This window comes from Fukomys damarensis, unplaced genomic scaffold (genome assembly GCF_012274545.1).
Source record: "Fukomys damarensis isolate Sample0158 unplaced genomic scaffold, DMR_v1.0_HiC HiC_scaffold_21, whole genome shotgun sequence".
Taxonomy (NCBI): Eukaryota; Metazoa; Chordata; class Mammalia; order Rodentia; family Bathyergidae; genus Fukomys; species Fukomys damarensis.
The window spans coordinates 3,619,100-3,637,911 of record NW_022900933.1 but is presented as its reverse complement, the minus strand read 5'-3'; the positions used below and the strand labels follow the sequence as shown (position 1 = coordinate 3,637,911).

Here is an 18,812-nt window from a genome sequence, read left to right as displayed (position 1 = left end):
GTGTGGGTGTGCGTGTGTGTGTGTGTGCGTGTGTGTGTGTGTGTGTGTGTGCGTGTGTGTTACAGGCTGAGACATCAACGAGCTGAATCAGCAGGACAAGGACTACGACCTAGGACAGAGTCAGCAATGCAGGTCCTGAGGAAAAGGAAGGGATGGGGCCAGCAAAGGCAAGGGACAGTCCCTTTCTCTGAATGGGATGACGGAGGAGACAGAAGCTCCCTGGCTGGGCAGTTCCTACACACGTTTGTTGTGTTCAGATGCTGACAATGGACAGGGCACGTGCCTTCTTGTTCTTCTTAACTGCAGGAGGGCAGGAAGGTAATGCGGCAAGGAGAAGGGAGGAGGGAGAGGGAGGAAAAGGTTTGGGTTTATTTTCCCCCCGTAGTATGAACTGTGACCTACTGGGCAAGAGGACTCAGCTCTGGTCTAGGGATCCTTTCGCCAACCTGCACAGCCCCCTCTCACCTGTCTGCTTGCTCGGAGTCTGTGGGCTGTCTCTGGCTACAGTAAGAGGTACACACTCACGGCTCAGCCTTCTTAAAGGACAGCTGACTGAGGCGCTGTGGGTAGAAAGTTGTGAGAGAGGAAGGAGAGCTAGAAAGGCTTCTGCAACAAGAAGAAGAGATGTATTCCGAGGAAGAGGCATGCTCCTGTCCTCTGAGACATAAGCTCAGCAGCCACAAGCAGCAGGACAGAAACCGAAGGATGTGCCCTAGATGCAATCACAAATAAGGGTAGAGATGCTGGCATCAAAACTTGTATAGGAAGTGTAGGGTATGGAAGAGAAGGAAGAGGAAGACAGCAAAATAAGTGGGGAAAGAAAGAGCGTGGGAGCTGAGCAGAGATCTCACCAAATTATCGGGAGAGACCAGGTCAAAACATCTTCCATGGCCAGATTCTGCGTCAGTAGACAGATTTTCTTACTTGTGTTTATTTGAAGTGTGTTCTACTTGCACTGTGAGCTCTTTTGGCAGGGTTTTGGGATCCCTTCCCTCAAGGAGGAATTTTGCTGGGAGCAATTTCACAGTAAATAGATCTTATGGAATTTTAAATATATGACCTTGTCAATAGGGGCTAAAGACAGAAATCCTACAGCAGCTTTTACACACAGTGCTCCACTCCAGGTTAGCAACTGGAAGGCAGGGTCACCTGGGAGCTGGAGAGGGCTGAAGAGAGCTGGTGTCACTGTCCCAGGGCAGGGATGGTTGCGACTGGAGTATGGTGGGGGAAAGCAGAGTATATAGAGGATTGGAACACATGCTAAAAAGGTGGGGGATGTCTTTACACTACCCACACGCAGAGCACCTGGAGCCTGGGGGACACAGTCATTCATTATCTTGACAAATCAAACCTTTAAAGGGCAGCATGAATGGTGTTTCTGCTGCTACACGAGGGTCTTCACCCAGGATGACCCCAGCTGCAGGTCCACACTGGTGTGTGGGGTGACACAACAAAAATAACTCCTTCCCACTTTGTCTGAGGCCCTCAAGGCCATCGGAGAAGACCATGGAAAATGCACACAGAGAGCAGGTTCGCTACCCAGAAAGGCCTTACAGTCTAGGACCACAGTTAGCAGGGCAAAACACTCTTGCTTTCTGCTTTTGGAGCTGAGCATGCTTCAAATGAGACCTTGCATTCTCCCTGGATCCATGGGCTCTTGTGTTTATAGTAGACCTTAAGTGGATCTCACTCCGACAAAAGACATTAGAAATCTGATTCCATACCATGGACAATGAGACAGAAAGATGGAATAGCCTTAAAGCATTCTGAGAATACTGCCACAAAGCTCAAAAATATTTAGGTTCAGACTAAGGGGCAGGGCACATGTCCTAGCTCAGCAACACTGTCTCCGGTACCCACCACCAGAAAAAGAAAAACAAAAAACCAAACACTGTCTTTCGGGGACAACTGAACAACATGGGATGAAGTCAGAATGGCTAAGCAGAAATGTTATAGAAATAAAGAGGGACCAGGACACCACAGGAGACTAGCTGTGAATAATAAAGTCTGTCTAGGGACAAAGATGTGAACTATGTGTAAATCCCACTTGCTGGGCCTGGCAGTTGGACCTACTGCTGTTTACGACAGAAGATGATGCCATACATGAACGGAGACAAGACTTAGCCCAATAACTTGACATTTCATGTTATGACACATGGATATTTCGACACAGGTGACAGTGCTGGGGTTTAATAGTGGCTTCTGTGCTGGTGGGGATGATGAACCAAGACCAAGATACAAATCATATTACGATTTTAGTGATGCATCAGTTTATGTAGTACAGCTTGTAACCTTATAGTGCTGACATGTCTCTCAGCATTCCTGTGAAACATATACTTTCTACTAAAGGTAGTATATCTACGTGAGCTCCTAAAACAAAATAATTTAACTGCAGCTCAAGGAACAGAATTTGGCAGTGTGGGTCAAAGGCTCTGACAAACTTGTGACTCCTTTTCAGCTATCACCGCACAGAAAAATCAGAGAACAAAGTCATGAAGTCTCCCAAAGAGCCACATGGAACCTTGGTTCAACCTTCTTGATTCAGAGATGAGGAAGTTATCTATTAGCAACAGCCAGATTTTCCCAATATCTCTTTCCCTGCTGAAAGCCAGCACTTGGGCTCTGAGAAGTGTCTGGCAGCTCACCTGTTCCAACATGTCCTTGGGCAGATCTTCCTGCTCATCCATTGTTAGAATTGCCCGTTTGATCTCATCATTGGACAGTTTCAACCTGGAGAAAGAAAGTGTTAATGTGTTGTTAGCAACACTGGTACAAACATTCAAATTTAATACGACTCATTTTACTACCACAGTCACGATTTTCAAGTTCAGTATTTCTCAAAATCTCTCAGCGAAAGCTTCCTTCCTGACAAATAGGATTCTGAAACTGAAAATAAGATTTTGAAACTGCCTTAACATTCTTTCAGGGCTTTGTAATGCTCTCAGGACACAGAACAGAGCTGCTGTATTCTATCATTTAGTTTCCCAAAGCACAGGATTAGAAGACTGGAACCAGAGAAAGTACTCACATGCAGCTATCCTATTCTACGTACAGCACCCATGCACTCAGATGAGACGAGAAAACTCAATTCCTGACCTCATGATATATCTGAAGCTCTTTGCTGTCAGGTTAAAATGCATTTTGAGAACATTAGAAACTACATGTCAAGAGTTGGCCCACTGTTAATAAAATGAATCGGCCCTTCATAGCTGAGGAGTTGTCACATGTATAATTTTATGTGATTTTCAAAATAACTGCGTTTTCCTTTAACGGGTAGAGAAACTGAGATGCAGAACGGTGAGGTGACTTGCCCGAGGTCAAACAAAAAGTGACAGTAACCACACACCCGAGCTCTCCGGATCGCTTGTCCCCGACGGAAACACACACACAAATATTACTTACTAGTTATTATTTCATAGGGAAGGATTTAGGAAAAAACACAAATCTGTTTTCCATTCTCCTGTCCACCATAAACTTAAAGGATTTATTAATTAGGGACCTATGCCTTAAGTAGCCATAATAAAGTATTGACCGAAACACAAAAGTTATTAAACCAAAATATACGTATAAAAATCTGTTTCACAAATCCCAGCACTCGGGAGGCTGAGGCAGGAGGATCGCTGTGAGTTTGAGACCAGCCTGGGCTGCATAGTGAGTTCCAGGTCAGTCTCAACTACGCAGTGAGACCCTGTCTCACCCCCACCCCCAAAATCTGGTTTACAGTAGTCTTACCCAGGGCACATAACCTTAATCGTATTATCAGTGTGACAACAGATCATTCCTTTGCTCTGTCCATGAGCATGAGGTCCATACTCTGACGGACTGACGGACTGGCACTGGGCCTTCACGCGAAGCTACATCTGCAGCCCCATTTTTTACTTTCTTTCCGTCTTGCTAAGTCACTAAGCTGCTGTGATCCTCTTGCCTTGGCTTCTCTAAATTCTGGGATTACAGGCACAAGCCAACACGCCCAGCTCCACATCTTACTTCCCACCAAGCTACCACTAATGCCAAAACTGAAGGTCCCTTGTGATGTGTCCTTTTAATCTGTGTGCTCTCCAAGAGTAACACTTAGAAGGTCCCTTGTGATGTGTCCTTTTAATCTGTGTGCTCTCCAAGAGTAACACTTAGGACTGAGGCTAAAGACGTAAAGGCCGCACAGAGCAATATGTGCACACATCACATGCAAGTTTTGAAGTGTCTGTCATGATTCTTACACTGCCAAATTTCTTTTATAAATCCTCAGTCTCCTCATCTGTAAAACAGGAATAATAACTACGTAAAAAAATAAAGGACTGTGTGTGTACAGGCACACGCACACAGGACTGAGCTAAACAGCCCACGTGAAGCACGTACTGCCGTGAAAGGACACCACAAGCTGCACATACTCTCTCTCAGAAAAAAAGTAGCAGTAATTTTTTAACCTTAATATCCACTTGTTCCTAAAAGACTGCTGTGCGCTTAGCGTGGTACTGCGGACTCTTCCCAAACACTCCCTCATGCACTGTTCCGTCAGTTTCTTCCTTTGATGTCAGGTCTGGAAGGTTTTTGTTTGTTTTTTGTTTTCTTTGGTACCGGGGATTGAACTTGGGACCCTGAGCCTGTGAAGCAGGTGGCAGAACCACTGGGCTAAATCCTGGCCCTAGGTCTGGAAGGTTTTTAAAAAGACAGAAGGCTTCCGGAGCCTGTGTCCAGCAGGGTGCCAGCCCGAGGAGTAGCGCCCCAAGGGCTTGGCGCAGGCACTGAAGACACAGGCTGGAGGGGACAGTGCTGGTTAGCATGCCCTGCAGCCTCAGTGTGGCGGCCTGGGCAAGTGCCCTGCTACCTTTAAACAGGCGCTGGGGTGCCATTCCCCTCCCTCACAAGCGCCCCTGAACCCGGCGTTTGTACCTTACAGACGAAGCAACAACATACCATGGTTCTTTGTTTCCGCCTTGTTTAGCTGCAGTGCGCCCCACGTGGCCACTTGGCCTTGCTATGACTTCTGGAGACCACTGTCAGCATCAAACAAGGACCCACCCAGCAAACAGCCCCACGACTGGGCCTGAGGACCTTCCTTACCACAGAGGACCTTGTTGGGGCTCCTAGGCCCAAGCAGCCAGGCTCCACTGCGCACCAGAGGCACGTAGCAGACCAGACAAATTCCTCGTGTGGTGTGGCCAGAGGAAACGTGGCTAAGCTGGGAGCAGGCGAGACCTCCTTCCCCTGACTGAGAGACTGAGCAAGTGACACAGTATGAAGGCAGAGTACCCTGCCTTCTGTTTGTTTGTTTGTTTGTTTGAGACAGGGTCTCACTATGCAGTTGAAACTGAACTGGAGCTCACTATGTGGTCCAGGCTGGTCTGGAACTCACAGCCTCAGTCTGGATCCTCCTGCCTCAGCCTCCCAAGTGCTGGGATTACAGGCGTGCACCACCAAGCCCAGCCTGACACCCTGCCTTCTGACTCCATCTCTTTGAGTGACTCAGACGCAAATCTGAGCTGGCCAGGTGGTGCTGAGGTGGAATCACTGTCTTTAGAGGTACTGCCTGGGGAGGCCCCCGAGCTAGAGACCCCTTCCTGCCTCACAGGCACTCCCACCACAGCAGTGCGGCCTTTCCACCTCTGAGGCATGAGTTCTACCTTCCCCCAGTGAAGCCACAGCATTTTTGACTGCCTGGAATGGGCAACCAGGCAGATGCCGCCCCCTGCAGCCCAAACCAGAATAAGTGAAAATGGTGACTTCAAGCGGCCTCTGGTGCCTTAAAGCCAGCCTCCAATAGGAGGCCTAGGCTGGGCCAATGGGAGCCCTGACACCCCATGGGTGGACCCTATTCCTATGTGGCACACCCCGAATGCTGGACCAAATACAGCCTGGAGGATGTGGCGGAGGCCGGCAAGGAAAGCAATCAGGCTGCTGTCTGGGCCTTCATGGGCTCCCGGAACCCTGCGGTTCCCACTGACAACACGCCTTCCTTCAACTAGGACCCCTCCAGCTGTGATGAAGGACGATCGTCTTTACCAAGCCAGCCCAGGCCAGTGAGACCAGACCTGAGAGGAAGAGGGACCTGAGACAAGGAGTCTCAGACGGCAAGGGCCCTGGAGCGCTGACCCGTTCAGCAGGGCCGGGAAGGCAGAGCGTGAGGAACAGAGCAGCCCCCGGGGGTTGCATGAGGTGGTGGTGCCTTCAGGGTCTCCCACCCTGGCTCCTCAGCAGGACCCCCGGGACAGAGACAGTCTGGCTTCCACGTCAGCAAGCAAAGCAGGGCCCTTCCACACAGGGGCAGCAGCGCCGAGGTCTGGGGTCTGAGAAGGAACCCCCAGCCTGATCACCCCACCTGACTGCAGGCAGGGCTAGCCAGAAGCACAGTTGCTGGGGTGGAAGGAAACCAGTGGGCCTACTGTAGGAGGCATCAGCAGCTCTACAGCAGAGACCTTGCCTGGATCTGGAGGACGGATGGGGGTGGACAGGGACACCAGATGCCCTGCTTCCTTGGTGTCCATAGAGCGGAAATAAAAATTTAGGGTCTTTAAAAAAAAAAAAAAAGACTAAGTATCCTTATGAGGTGTGATCAAATGAGGGTGAATGTTGCTACTGAAAAACAGGCTCACACAAATATTAGTGTGTCTTCACCCACCTCGTCCGCTGGCACTGACACCATGCAATTTCTGGCCCTCCCCCAAAGTCAAAATGACCACGAATGGTGAACATTTTCAACCAATTCAGGGCATCCAGGGAGCCACAACAACATGACTTAAGAAGTTCACAGAAAATAATTTTCAAAGCTGCTTCAAAAAGTGGCAAGAATGATGGAGTAAGTGTGGTCAAAGTGAGGTGGAGGATTCTGAGGACTGGCGGCAATGTGTCTTTTACACCAACAAGGTTCTAAAACAAACATTCACCATATTTTTGATCATCCTCGAGCAGCAGCATCTAGGCAAAATGCCGTACAACCCACGCTGATGAGTGACACGCTCCCCGTCTCCTCCACAGTGGCTTCACGGCCCCTGAATTGCGCAGCGACCCTGGCACCAACAGACTTCTCCAGATGGTTTCAGTTATTCCTGGGACAACCAACTGCCTCATGAACATCTCCACCAGACCACTGCGATAAAAAATTCCCACAACTCAGTGGAATAACTTCCCCAAGCTGGCCTGGGTAAAGTACACAACAGGAGAAACGAGTATCACAGCACCAAAGTCCCAACTGCACAGGCCTGGGCAGCCCTGGGTTCTAGGAGGCTACAGGCTCTGGAGTCAACCTGAGGACCAACACCATGGCGCAGACTTGGAAAGTCGAGAACAGCAACGTGACAGAAGACTGAGTCTACCACGATCAGGAGCCAGCAAGTGTGGAAATGTCTATAATCACTGCAAGAAGAGATCTGGTATAACCAACCAACCAACCAACAAGTCTGTGTCCTTTTAACACCGACCTGAAGACCCCATTTTATGGCGTAGTTCTGCGGAGTTCTTCTGTTTTACATTTAAAAGAAAAGGAATTGAAACCTAATGAGTTCCCCATATGAAGTACAGAACTTCTTGCTTTTGAAGTTGTATATATTTATGCTCTGTAACCCCCAGAGGCTGTCTGGACTAAACACTAGCTCTAACTCATAACAATTCTGCTTCCTCTTAATGTGATCGAGGGACTGGAGATGTTAATGGCTAGTACTTAAGAAAAGCTACCTGTCAACCTATCCAGGCACGTGGCCTGCTGGATCAGACAAAGGAAACCCTACCTGGGGGAAAGGGGAGAAGGGCACCCGCCTTCTGGGATGGTTCCATAGGTTGCAGAGTACTGAGTATCATGTGTCATCCACAGAATGAGTCTCTAATCTCTGTAATTTAAGTACCCGACCCATTCTAGCCTTTTATTGCTTTTAGAGCTTGGCAGAGTTCTGGCATGCTGGAGGGTGACAATTTTTGAGACATCTATTTCAACTTTCTTCACAAGGCAGGAAAACTAACCAGTCAACCTAAAATAGCATTTATTTCTACCTAGTCCAACTTGTATATTTCAAAAGTTTGCTGAGAAAATTGGAACATCCAGGAATAATTAAAATAAGGACAGATAGCTAGACCAGCCTAAGCTCTGCTTTGATGGATTTAAGCCAGATCCCTCTATTTCAAAGTAGCTTTTGGTGGTTTATGACACCCCAGCTGCCATGTCAAGTGAGCAATTGGAAAAAAAGAATGGCAGAACACTTCACAAAAGTGTACTGTAGGTGGGTTCATTTTGCAGTGTAAAGTTGCTTCCAGGTTTCTTCTTTTTCTTTTCTTTTTTAGAAGGGAGAGGACTATCAGGGAATAAAAGTCTGAAATTTAGATGGTATATGACACCCACATACACAGCAGAAAAGCCACTGACTCCGCCTGGGGTCTATTATAATAACATACTCATCACGTTGGATGTTTGTATTAAATTGGATTCTAACAGACAGTCTACAGTAGACATGAAGTAAGCCCTTCACGGCTTCTCATTCTGAGGCGTCATGTCCATCCCACGCTCTCCACAACTCTCTGAACAGCACAGCACCGGGACCCTGGAGTTCCTGTTCGAAGTCACAAGTTCTCCTCTAGCCTTTCTGAGAGGTTCAGGGGATCTGGGCCCAACAAGCGGTACAGACTCTGCCTACCACACATTCGCCAGGAGAGCCACTCATCTAACACAGATAAGGCTAGGGCAGGTCTTCTCTACCGTCCACGACACGTGAGGAGGAGCTGCAGGGGCAAAGCAAACACCAAGACACACGGGGTTGTGAAGACACGGCCCGTGTAACACAGCATAGCTTTCATCATGCAGGCCCCAGAGCAAGGACTGCTGTAAAATCAATCCCTGGTCAGCAAGAAAAGAAATGGAGAGGTTCACCAGCCTTGGAGAACGAAATCAGCATGAAAGAAGGAAGACAAGTAAGAATGGAAAAGGAAGAAATCTTTTTTTAATTTTTTTTAATTTTTAATTTTTTTGGTACGCAGGGATCAAACTCAGGTCCTTGCACTTGTGACGCAGGCAGTGGAAGGAACCAATGAGCTAAATCCCCGGCCCAAGGAAGAAACCCTGATATCATCTTTGAAACATTCCTATTCTTTGGCCCTAAGCACAAAATCAGACCTAAGTCCTACCAGAGGTTCTTCCCCTCTCTCTGTTCTTTCCGCCCCGCCTCAGGACTCGCCGGGGTAACAGAGAGAACTATCTGAGGTTCCCTTTGCATCCAGATCTGAACTCCTTCCAACTTATCTATAAACTTCTGAAACTAAACTTTAAATCTCATTAGAGCAAACACCGTTAGCCTCCTGAACAAACTGCACCAATGCCTCACCCCAGGGACACACAAAGAGGACATTAACTGAACAGCTACCATGTGGAGGCCCCTGCCAGAGGCTTCACATGCACCAGGGATAATTTTCACTCGCCTCCTGCAAAACTAGGACTTTTTCATCTCCCTTTTGTAGAAGAGGCAGCCAGGACTCGTCCCCGGCTGACACGTGCCCTCTAAAGGCCCAAGACATGAATCTCAGGCTCTGCTGCCAGGATTTGCTCTGAGGCAGTGGCAGGGAGGGCTCTTGGTGCTCCAATCCTCCTTGAAGCTGTCCTCCCTGTCCCCTGTTGATGGCACTGTGTTTGTCCTTTGAGGCTCGCGTTCTCTCGTAAACTATGGCCCTTCTCTCACTGGCTAGACTCCCTGCGACCTTCAAGTCAGACCAGTACAATCCTGGAATTATGTTTTCTCACCTTCATAGTCTTTTCCTTCTCCAGTTAGCCTTCAGTTTTCAAAAAGAAGCCACACTATGTTACGCTTTAGGAAATTCTACTGGATCTAGTACAGTGCCAGACAAATATATGCCCCATGTCTAAAAACAGGCACTGCACGCTGTCATATATCTCCTCTCTGCTCTGAGACTCTACTTCTTTTTTGTGCACAGTAATGAATGAATTCTCAAAGAAAAGAAGAGGAAAAACCAAATAAATCCGAATTAGAATGAGATCAGCCCGGTTTCTTTCACTTTCACCACAGCACATTTCAGACGTCACCTGTGCGCTTTCTGGATGGGGCAGGAAAACAACCAGTGGCTAAGCCAAAAAAGGACATGGTTCTGAGCCCTGTGGAAAGCCTGTTTCCTGAAGGATGTGGTGCCAACACAAGGGCAAGGGGGACTCAAGATTGCTCTGCTACTCACGACATGCCTTTTGATTGTGCTCACTGTAATAGCACTTGTTCGTTAAATTGGACTTTAATAGATAATCTAACAGATACAAGTTCTAAATGTCTTCCAGAGAGAGTTTAGATATCAAACCACCTCTAAGCCACCTCGTGCTCTGACACTTTTTTTTTTTTGGTCCCAGGGATCGAACTCGGGCCCTTGTGCTTGCAAGGCAGGCAGTGAAACCACTGCGCTAAATTCCCGGTGCTATCTCGGATACTTTGGAGGGCACAGGGAATCACATACCACAGGTATGAAATAATTCCTTCAATAACAGAATAGGAAATTTGCCAGGAACACTTGTAACCTTATCTGTCATGCGTGTAATTACCCTGGCGGGCACTGAGCAGTGAGGATAATCTGTGTACGAGGAGCCGGGCCACAGATTTTACTGCAGGAGCACTCCGACACTACAGAGATCCAGTGACACCTCCCTTTGTCCAGTTGCTTTAAAGTGGGTGCCTGGACTGAAAAGGCACAAAGTATAGGGAGAAAGTCTCAGATTTACAAAAAACAAAAACAAAAACAATCCAAAGAGCAAAGACAACTTTTCCCAACTCTTCACTGAATTTTGCAGTTATGAATGTTATGGGTAAAAAAGTCAACAAAACAAATCATCCATTGTAAAGAAAAACAAGACTTTTGAATTATTTCTTATTGCATCTTCCTAAGGCAGACAGATATTTCTCTAACCTAAACACGATTCACGGAGCAAAAGTCAGAACAAAATAGAGCCTGACCACTTACATAGCTTCCAGCTAGAGCAGAAATGAAGTGTGAACAGGGTGGTTCACGTTACCTTGTAAGTTGCATTAACATTCAGGGATCTCACTAAGGCTCAATTTCTCTTTCACTAAAAGAAACATTTGCTCCCTAAAGTAATATATATCTTGCCAACAATCAAGCTTCCACACTGAAAACCAAGCGGCAGCTCTTTATATTAAAAGAGACTCGGTTTCAGACCACTTAAGTAATAGGTCCACTACTTCTCCTCTTCACCCTCCATGAGAGACAGGCGTCGCCCTATAACCGCTCACTGCATATGCAATGTTCCCTCCAGAGTGTCACTTCGCTTTAAAGCCCTGGTAGCATTCTTTGCATCTGCACTTCGTAAGCATTAGGTACCTTTGTCTAATGTGGAAGTCCCCCTTAGAGAAATCAGATACAGAAAAGCGACTTGAAACGCTCCCAACAACCAGAAACATTGCCTGAAGCTGCAATCAGATTCCAGGCTCCTTTTTCCAAGTTTAGGGCTGTGATAGATCGTAAGCTGTGAGAAAGATTCCTGAACAGTGCTGAACCAAATTAACATTTCACTGATGTTTGAGATCTACATCTTTTTAACCATAAAACAGCCCAAAAGATCAAGAAATCTTATCATCTTGAAATATAAAAAGATGATAGTAGAAAGCAAAATAAAACAAGGAACCATCCACACGAGTCCTGATTCTATGACAATTACTGAAAGACTAAAATAGCTCTACTGCCAAGAAGTGTAAATAAAAGGCAACTCCATTTCATAGGCCTTTTGGGAAGAAAACACTGACTGAGGGTGTTCTACTGTTACATTAAGAAGTCTGTGAAAATCAAACCCCGTGAGTGGTGGCATCCAGCCCTGATAGATTCTACTGGGGAAAGCAGGCACCAATAGTCCTCCTCACCCCAAACACGAGGGACCCAAAGATTTGTCTCTCAGCAGGGTGGTTTTAAAATGAAGTGACAGATGTGTTCTCAGGCCACACAACAGAGAAGTCGGATCTACTCGAAATGGTGACTCAACACCGACCATACCTGGACAGAAGGATGTTGCAGTTCTGGGCTCTCCGGCCATCAATCACCGAGAGCTCTTTGACTTTCAGCTTGGAACTCAGTGTGTCATCAACAGCATCTGCTTCTTTCTGTAAAGAGCACAAAAGAAATCCATCAAAGTGTAACCGTGACATTCAGACTTCAGACACACATGCTCTCATTTCAGGGTCTGTTCACACAGGTACGTGTGCGTGCGCACACAAGCCACACTGAGACGGTATGACGGGGAGTGTAACAACGCGGCGAGATTGAAACCAAGGCTACTGTCTAGTTGGCAAACAGAAATACCAGGAAGAAAAACCAACCACCCATATTTGAACAAGTATTTGGAAGAACAAAGCTCCAAGCTGAAGGTGTTAAGCGTGCACAAATCATCAGTGAGCAATGCAGTCTTTTTGTCCCCCAAATCCCTATGGACGGCAGAGAGAAGAGCTGTCCGTCACTACAGATCAAACTCAGCAGAGGCTCCCCATGGCTGCCCAGCCATTCACCCTAGAACTGTGTGCACTCAAGAAAGCAGAGCAGGAAGACGTCCTAACATCTTCATGTGCAACAGGAAGCTCCCGAGGCCAGATGGTGCCTCTCCTTACCCTGGCGGAGTTCAGTTACCTAAATTAACAAACACTACTGGTATATCCTGCTGCTGTACTGAGCGATGGTGGCCAGCCATGATTACAGTGGAACAAGCATAAAAAATAATAATGTATTAAAATATTTAACTGCACACTAGAGATCTTACAATAAAGAGTTCAAAGCCAAAACACAGTCGAACTTGATAAATAGCAAGGTACAATAGATTATGGCATTTTACAAATGTAAGTTAAACAATTATAGAACTATATAATAGTTTCAAAGCAAAAGCAACATGGAATTTATAATGTGCAGCAGCATGGGGTAAAACGTGTGATGTGTCTTGTCCTGAGATTTCAGGCATATTTGTACACCTTGCATTAAGAGTTGAAACCCAGTGTGGAATTACACTAACATTAACAACAGTATAATCCAGAAAATTCAACTTTCTCAGAGTGAGCTAAGGAGTTGCATCAAGCAAGGCATATCATATGTAGCAGCACACTTACCTGCCTGGAGTTATTGTTCACAAAGAAATCCTACAGCCATGGCAGAGGCATGGAAAAGGCAAACCAGACATGCAGTTCAGAAATCACAGCAACAAACTGGGGGAGTCAAAGCAGTCAGGGCAATCAGTGGCGCGGGGTCTGAGATGAACCTAACCTTTACAGTCACCAGTGAGAGCTAATGAGGAGCGTCTGGCCAGAGACAAAGAGGCACACGGTATGAAGCGTATTGGGCAGAGAAAGATGACATTTACTGTTCAGTTTTCAATGGTGGCAAATCAAGTTTAGAAAAGAGCTTAGGACACCCCTGAAAGAACCCAGTTAGAATAAAGCAACAAATCCTCTGGAAACAAAACAAAACAAAAGAACAGTGGGCTCCACTTACTTAAAATGTTGATTTTTTACTTGAAACAAAAGGGTATCAAGTTCACCACTGGAGAAAACGTCCCATTGTTATGTTCTACCAGAAAAACATGCTCTTTTTGTTGTTTGAAACAACCTATCTTCTGGTATCATTAGAAACAATTAAGAAAAGACAAGTCAGATAGCCCCAGAGGGGCCAAGCTCGGCCTACAGTGCTGCAGCAGGTGTAACGCAAAAGACAAACCGGGGAACTGAGAGCAATCAGTGGCTTGGGTGTCTGCGCCCACTGAGGCCTGTCTAAACTGCTGTAGCTACTCAAGCACACACGCCTCTTCTTGAAATTATTTCTAGAAAAGACTCGGGGTAAGAAGGGAGAGGGAAGAAGCAACTGATGCGTTACGAAAACGTGACGGCTTTCGTTGCGTATCTTTGTGATGCTGGAACGAATAAAGCTTTGGTGTGCACAACATGGCCCCGCTCCCAGCTTGGGCCAGCAGCTCGCTCCACCAGTGTGTGCTCAGCAGATTCCTTCAGGTCTCACTGCCAAGGCCCATTTCACACAGGTGAGCTGTTCCACACCCTCTTCTAGTGGGAAACAGAACGCGCACTCCCCCTGCTTTGCCAACCCAAACAGGATTGCCTTTCTAGTGTGGACTTTAAAAAGAAGTTGATAACCACAAGAAACTGTTCTTCCCCGATACCTCAGTTTTCCTCTGTCCCTATTATAACTGTCAAGCTATCCACACTAACCCTCTTTAGGACTTCCTGCAAAAGTAATTTCCTTTCAAGGACAGAAGAGCCTACAGTGAAATGAACTCCTTGGGGTCATCTTGATTTTTTTTTCCTCTCTTAAAGAGAAAGGTACTTCTTGAATTTAGATTCTGCTCTCATTATCTAGCCTTCAAAGAAGAAACTGTTAGGAAGTTCTCCGGAAAATCTTGTTCCTGCTGTCAGGAAACTATGACTTCTGAACTCTAGCACAAGGCTCCAGCTTTAGAATCAGGCAGCCTTCACTTACAGGATATGTGGCTTGGGGCTGTTTCTACATCTGTAAAAAAGTATTAACAATGGGATTATAGTTGTGGAAATAATCGCGATGATGTATGTAAAGCATCTTACATAGTATCTGTCACATACTTATGAGCTCAAAATTTAGAAGGGATTGTACGACACGATTACTTTATTTTCAGTTTTCAATTACAGAAGGGCTAGTCAAGACCTCCCATTTACAGCCACTGGCAGCACAAAGTACCATAGTTAATAGCTAGGAAATATAGGTTGTCTGTCCAGAGGTGCAGGTGAAGAATTCTATGGAAGAGCTTGATTCATTGCTAGCCTAAAGATTCACTCACTTAAAGTCAATCTGTTCATCAGCGTATTATAAATACAACCACAAAGTTTATGAGTTTCATTAGATAGGACATGTTTGAAATCACAATGCTTCCAGGTCCAATTTCAAGAAACAAGTTAACCTTCTTGAAACCTTAAAACTAAAAAAATCAGAAGAAAATATAACAAGATATTTCTAATTGGCTTGGGTCAAATGTGACAGAATCACTTGCATGTCTCCACCTAACAGAATGCTCCATTTTCCCAAATGACTTTTGGTATAGGGCTTAGGGTTTAGGGCATAAATAGGAAGCTGGTACTTGAACCGTCAGGAACTAGTGCGGATTGACTGCTACAAACAGGGTTCTGCAATGAAGCAAAGACTCGACATGTCATAGATAATATAATACTTGTAGGAATGATTCCTCATCTTTTTGAGGTTGAAATACTTTGGTAAATCTGATAAAAACTGGAGATCCATTTCTAGAAAAATGCATATGCTACTGTTCATATAAAACCCTGAACTTACCACGGAGCCCACTTATAGAACATCCAGCCTTACATTTTGGTCTGAAGAAAGCAACTATGCACAATTTTTTTTTCTGCTTTCATGTGCCGAGGCTAAGGACTAAGATTGTTGAAGTGAATACTGTAAATTCAATTCTTCAGTGTGTGAATCAGATTCAGAATGACAACTGTGATGATGATAAAAAAGGAAAATGCTTTGAAGATTTTAGTGTAAAAAGATCCTACTGAATGTTCCCAAAAGGAGTGCCCCACAATGACTTATATACTACATATTAGCAATAACGGATGAATTCAGGAGCTGGGGACAGTAGCTATCTTCTCTTCCCTTAACTGGAGCACAAAGGCTTTGAATGTTACACTAGGTGCTGATCATAGAACCCTCCTCCAGGTCAGAGCAAGGAGGAGGAGGAGCCCAAGCACTAGCACCACGCTGCTGCAGAGCTAGGACTGCCTGTGGGCAGCTGCAGGGCTGTGAGCTCAGCCTGGGTCACTAACTGCATGGACAGGCAGGAGTGAAACTTACAGCAGGGCAGGATGAAAATTCCCATAAAACAGGCATTAACACTGTTTAATTGTTTCTGAAACAACACTACTATGCAATGTGCTACATTCACATTATGTATTAAAATAAATCTCTTGTGGCTGACTTAAAAACCATGTATGATGTAGTTTCAATGGGGAAAAGGTTCCTGCATTCAAGAAAATGACTTCCAAGTGAAGTTTTGGAATGCAAACAGGGGAATTATGGTATGCCATGAAATTCCATTTCAGGTGGCACATAAGCTTACATAATCAGCTCTCCACACTTTTCATATATACACCAAAAGAAAATTCTGAATGAGTGCTCATGTTCATTTTTTTGGGTTCTGGGGGACTGAACCCGGGACCTTGCGCTCGCAAGGCAGGTGGTGGCATCAATGAGCTAAATCCCCGGCCCCTTGAGTGGTCATGTTATTAAAACTGGATTTAAAGAAGATCCTCTAAAAACCCTGGTGTTCATAACGAATAAAACCATGGACAGAGAACAAAGAGAAGCTGAGAATTCTGCCGCTTCATAGTCCTGAACGTGTCACCTATCGGGAGACTGAATTCATTATTTTTATTATCTGTAACACAGGAATAACCCCCCCCCCAAGAGCTGGGGGTGAGTGTTAAATAACAAAAAAATACAAGAGCTCTTGAGAACTGAATTTTAAGATTGAGAAGATTGAGAATTGTGTATATCATACTCAGATCAAAAATATAATGGATACTTAATATTGACCATTGTCTCTTAGCCCAAATTACGACTTACACATTTTTCACCTTTGTTTTTATACTGTAAATTTCCTGGTGGGCCTGCATCACGGCTTAGTGTATTTGAGTCCTTTAAAGTACTTTGTAGACAAAGTAAATAATATAAATATCTGACTTTAATGGCATTTCTGGAATATACATGTGTTACAGGTGTGTAAGTGTACGTGTAAACACGTGTGTATTTATGTAGGTATGTGTGTTTGTATCTGCACACACGTGAGGCAGATATTCACTCTTTCCTCATTTAAATTATATTAATCTGATGTGATTTCTGAAAACACCTGCAGGTAATGGTATTCATGTACCCTTTCGCTAAACAACTGACTGAAGTCCAGAGAGTTTGACCAGTTTCATCACTCTGGAGGGAGGAGAAAGGAGACACCTTGGGAAATACAGGCTCCCAGTGTTCATCTGGGAGCAGAAAAGAGAACAGTTCAAGTGGAGTGACGATTACATAGCGCACTGAGTACTGAGGGACATGTGTAGGCCTTGATGCTGCCAACATGAGATGAGGGGCGTTCGACAACAGGCACTGTTTGCTGTACTCTGCCCTACAGATTCCAATGAGAATGTCTGTATCTTTTGATTTTTCTGGCTTTCAACATTTAGTAAATTCAATACAGTGGTTCAAACTGCCCTCATTTTGAAAATACATTATGGTTTAAAATTTCTCATCTCCAAGGTTTATATTAAAAGGGAAACATACTTGAATTATGCTGGGCAGGTGTGCTGAAGTTTTTCTTCAAAGTACTGCTGAAAACATGGTCACAACTCTTTCTCCTTAGCAGCCTACTGAGTGTTAAGTACACCTGAAATGCTCTGGCCTCTCCTGACTGGAATGACCACTGACTACTTGGGCAGCGCTATTCGCTGGGTGGCTGTTGCCCGACTGCTGGATTTCTGCAATCCCATCTCCAACAGCTCCTGAAAAACTGTCCACATATTTGTCTCCGAGCGTTTTGGCAGCACCCTTCTGCACCCTCTGCTGAAAGCCAGTTAATGATGAAGCTTCTGGTCTTTCAACCACCTGCCTTCAAAACAAATACAACCCACATGCTCAGACTTGCACAATATCACTTGGAGTTAACTGCTGCTTTCGCTTCCTTTAATGGGCTTCTCTAAGCTCCCAAATCATCATCTAAGACAACCAGCATAGATGAGGATCAGCGACTGAAACTGGAGTGGGAAAGCAATGGGACACACAACCAGGTCAGAAGAGTACCTGAATTACTAGGAAACTGGCTAAATGCCCTGTGACTTCCTGCAGAAGGCCAGGGACCCCACTTGGGATGGGTGCAGGGAGATGGACAGACACGGTACATCCAATCAGGAATGAGTCTGGCCGGATGAAGAAATTTCCTGGCACCTGCAGGATGAAGACTTGAAGTGTACGCTTTGTCTGTCCTTTGTAAGATCGGGTGTCTGGTTTTCTTTTTCTCCCTGCACAGCTGCCACCTTACTTAAGGAGGGGCCGAGCTACAGTCTCTTGTTTCAGGCTTCATGTCACCATGGCAAGCGATTATCTTTATTTTCATGCTATTAAACCAGCACAAAAGGCACTGGGGAGAAGATTGGCTTCTCTCAGGGCAGAATATTCTGGTTAAATTCTACCCTCCCAACCTAATTCAGATGCATCACAGGTCATCCTGAAAGTTTAAAATAAAAATCCCCTTGCTTTGGTTTCTCTTCCCGCCTCGGCCCCTGTTCTTTCTTGGGGACTGGCATTTCTTTTCTGAGACTTCCTCAGGAAACAAGTCAGGCGAGGTGACTGGGATGTGGGACACGTGGTGCGTGCCGGAGGGTGGGGCACCCCGGACATGATTCAGGGCCTCCCGTACCACTCGGAGAGAGCCCCTGGAGCTGCCCTGCCCCGTCTTCCTGTGTGAGACGCAGTACGCTCTCCTGGCCATTCTGCTCCTTCAGTCTCCCTTAAGAATCTTCCTCTTCAGGCTCCTCATTTGGTTTTCTGTTTCCCAGGGCCCTGATTGACTCCTTCAATGCTTTGTTTCCTCTGTTCTTCTGGAGGGCTCTGTATCTGGCCAGAAGAGGCTACGGCCTCTTCTGAGTGATCCTAAGAGCTGTGCTGAGAGCTCTCAGAGGAGTGGAGATTACGAGAACGTGGTGAGGACTCAGAAGGATGCTGCCTGCTTGGTTTCCTCAACACGGGCAGCCAGCGAGTACCTAGGGCCATGCTCCTGCCACCATGGCCAAAGCTTTGCTTGGTTT

General features: G+C 45.8%; 1 protein-coding gene and 1 pseudogene across 8 annotated transcripts in view; one reads left to right on the top strand and one right to left on the bottom strand.

Moving 5' to 3' along the window:
* Daam1 (dishevelled associated activator of morphogenesis 1) overlaps positions 1-18,812 on the bottom strand; it is a 167,160-nt gene that overhangs the window by 23,007 nt on the left and 125,341 nt on the right. For 7 of the 8 annotated variants that reach the window (XM_010611204.3, XM_010611205.3, XM_010611197.3 and 4 more), the window contains 3 exons: positions 13,074-13,103; positions 11,977-12,083; positions 2,646-2,730 (listed from right to left, as the gene is read on the bottom strand). In XM_010611204.3, the coding sequence (XP_010609506.1) occupies positions 2,646-2,730; positions 11,977-12,083; positions 13,074-13,103 (222 nt within the window). The remainder of the gene's footprint in view (positions 1-2,645; positions 2,731-11,976; positions 12,084-13,073; positions 13,104-18,812) is intronic. The other variant, XM_010611201.3, reaches the window with a different exon arrangement.
* LOC117287145 lies at positions 4,780-6,320 on the top strand (annotated as a pseudogene).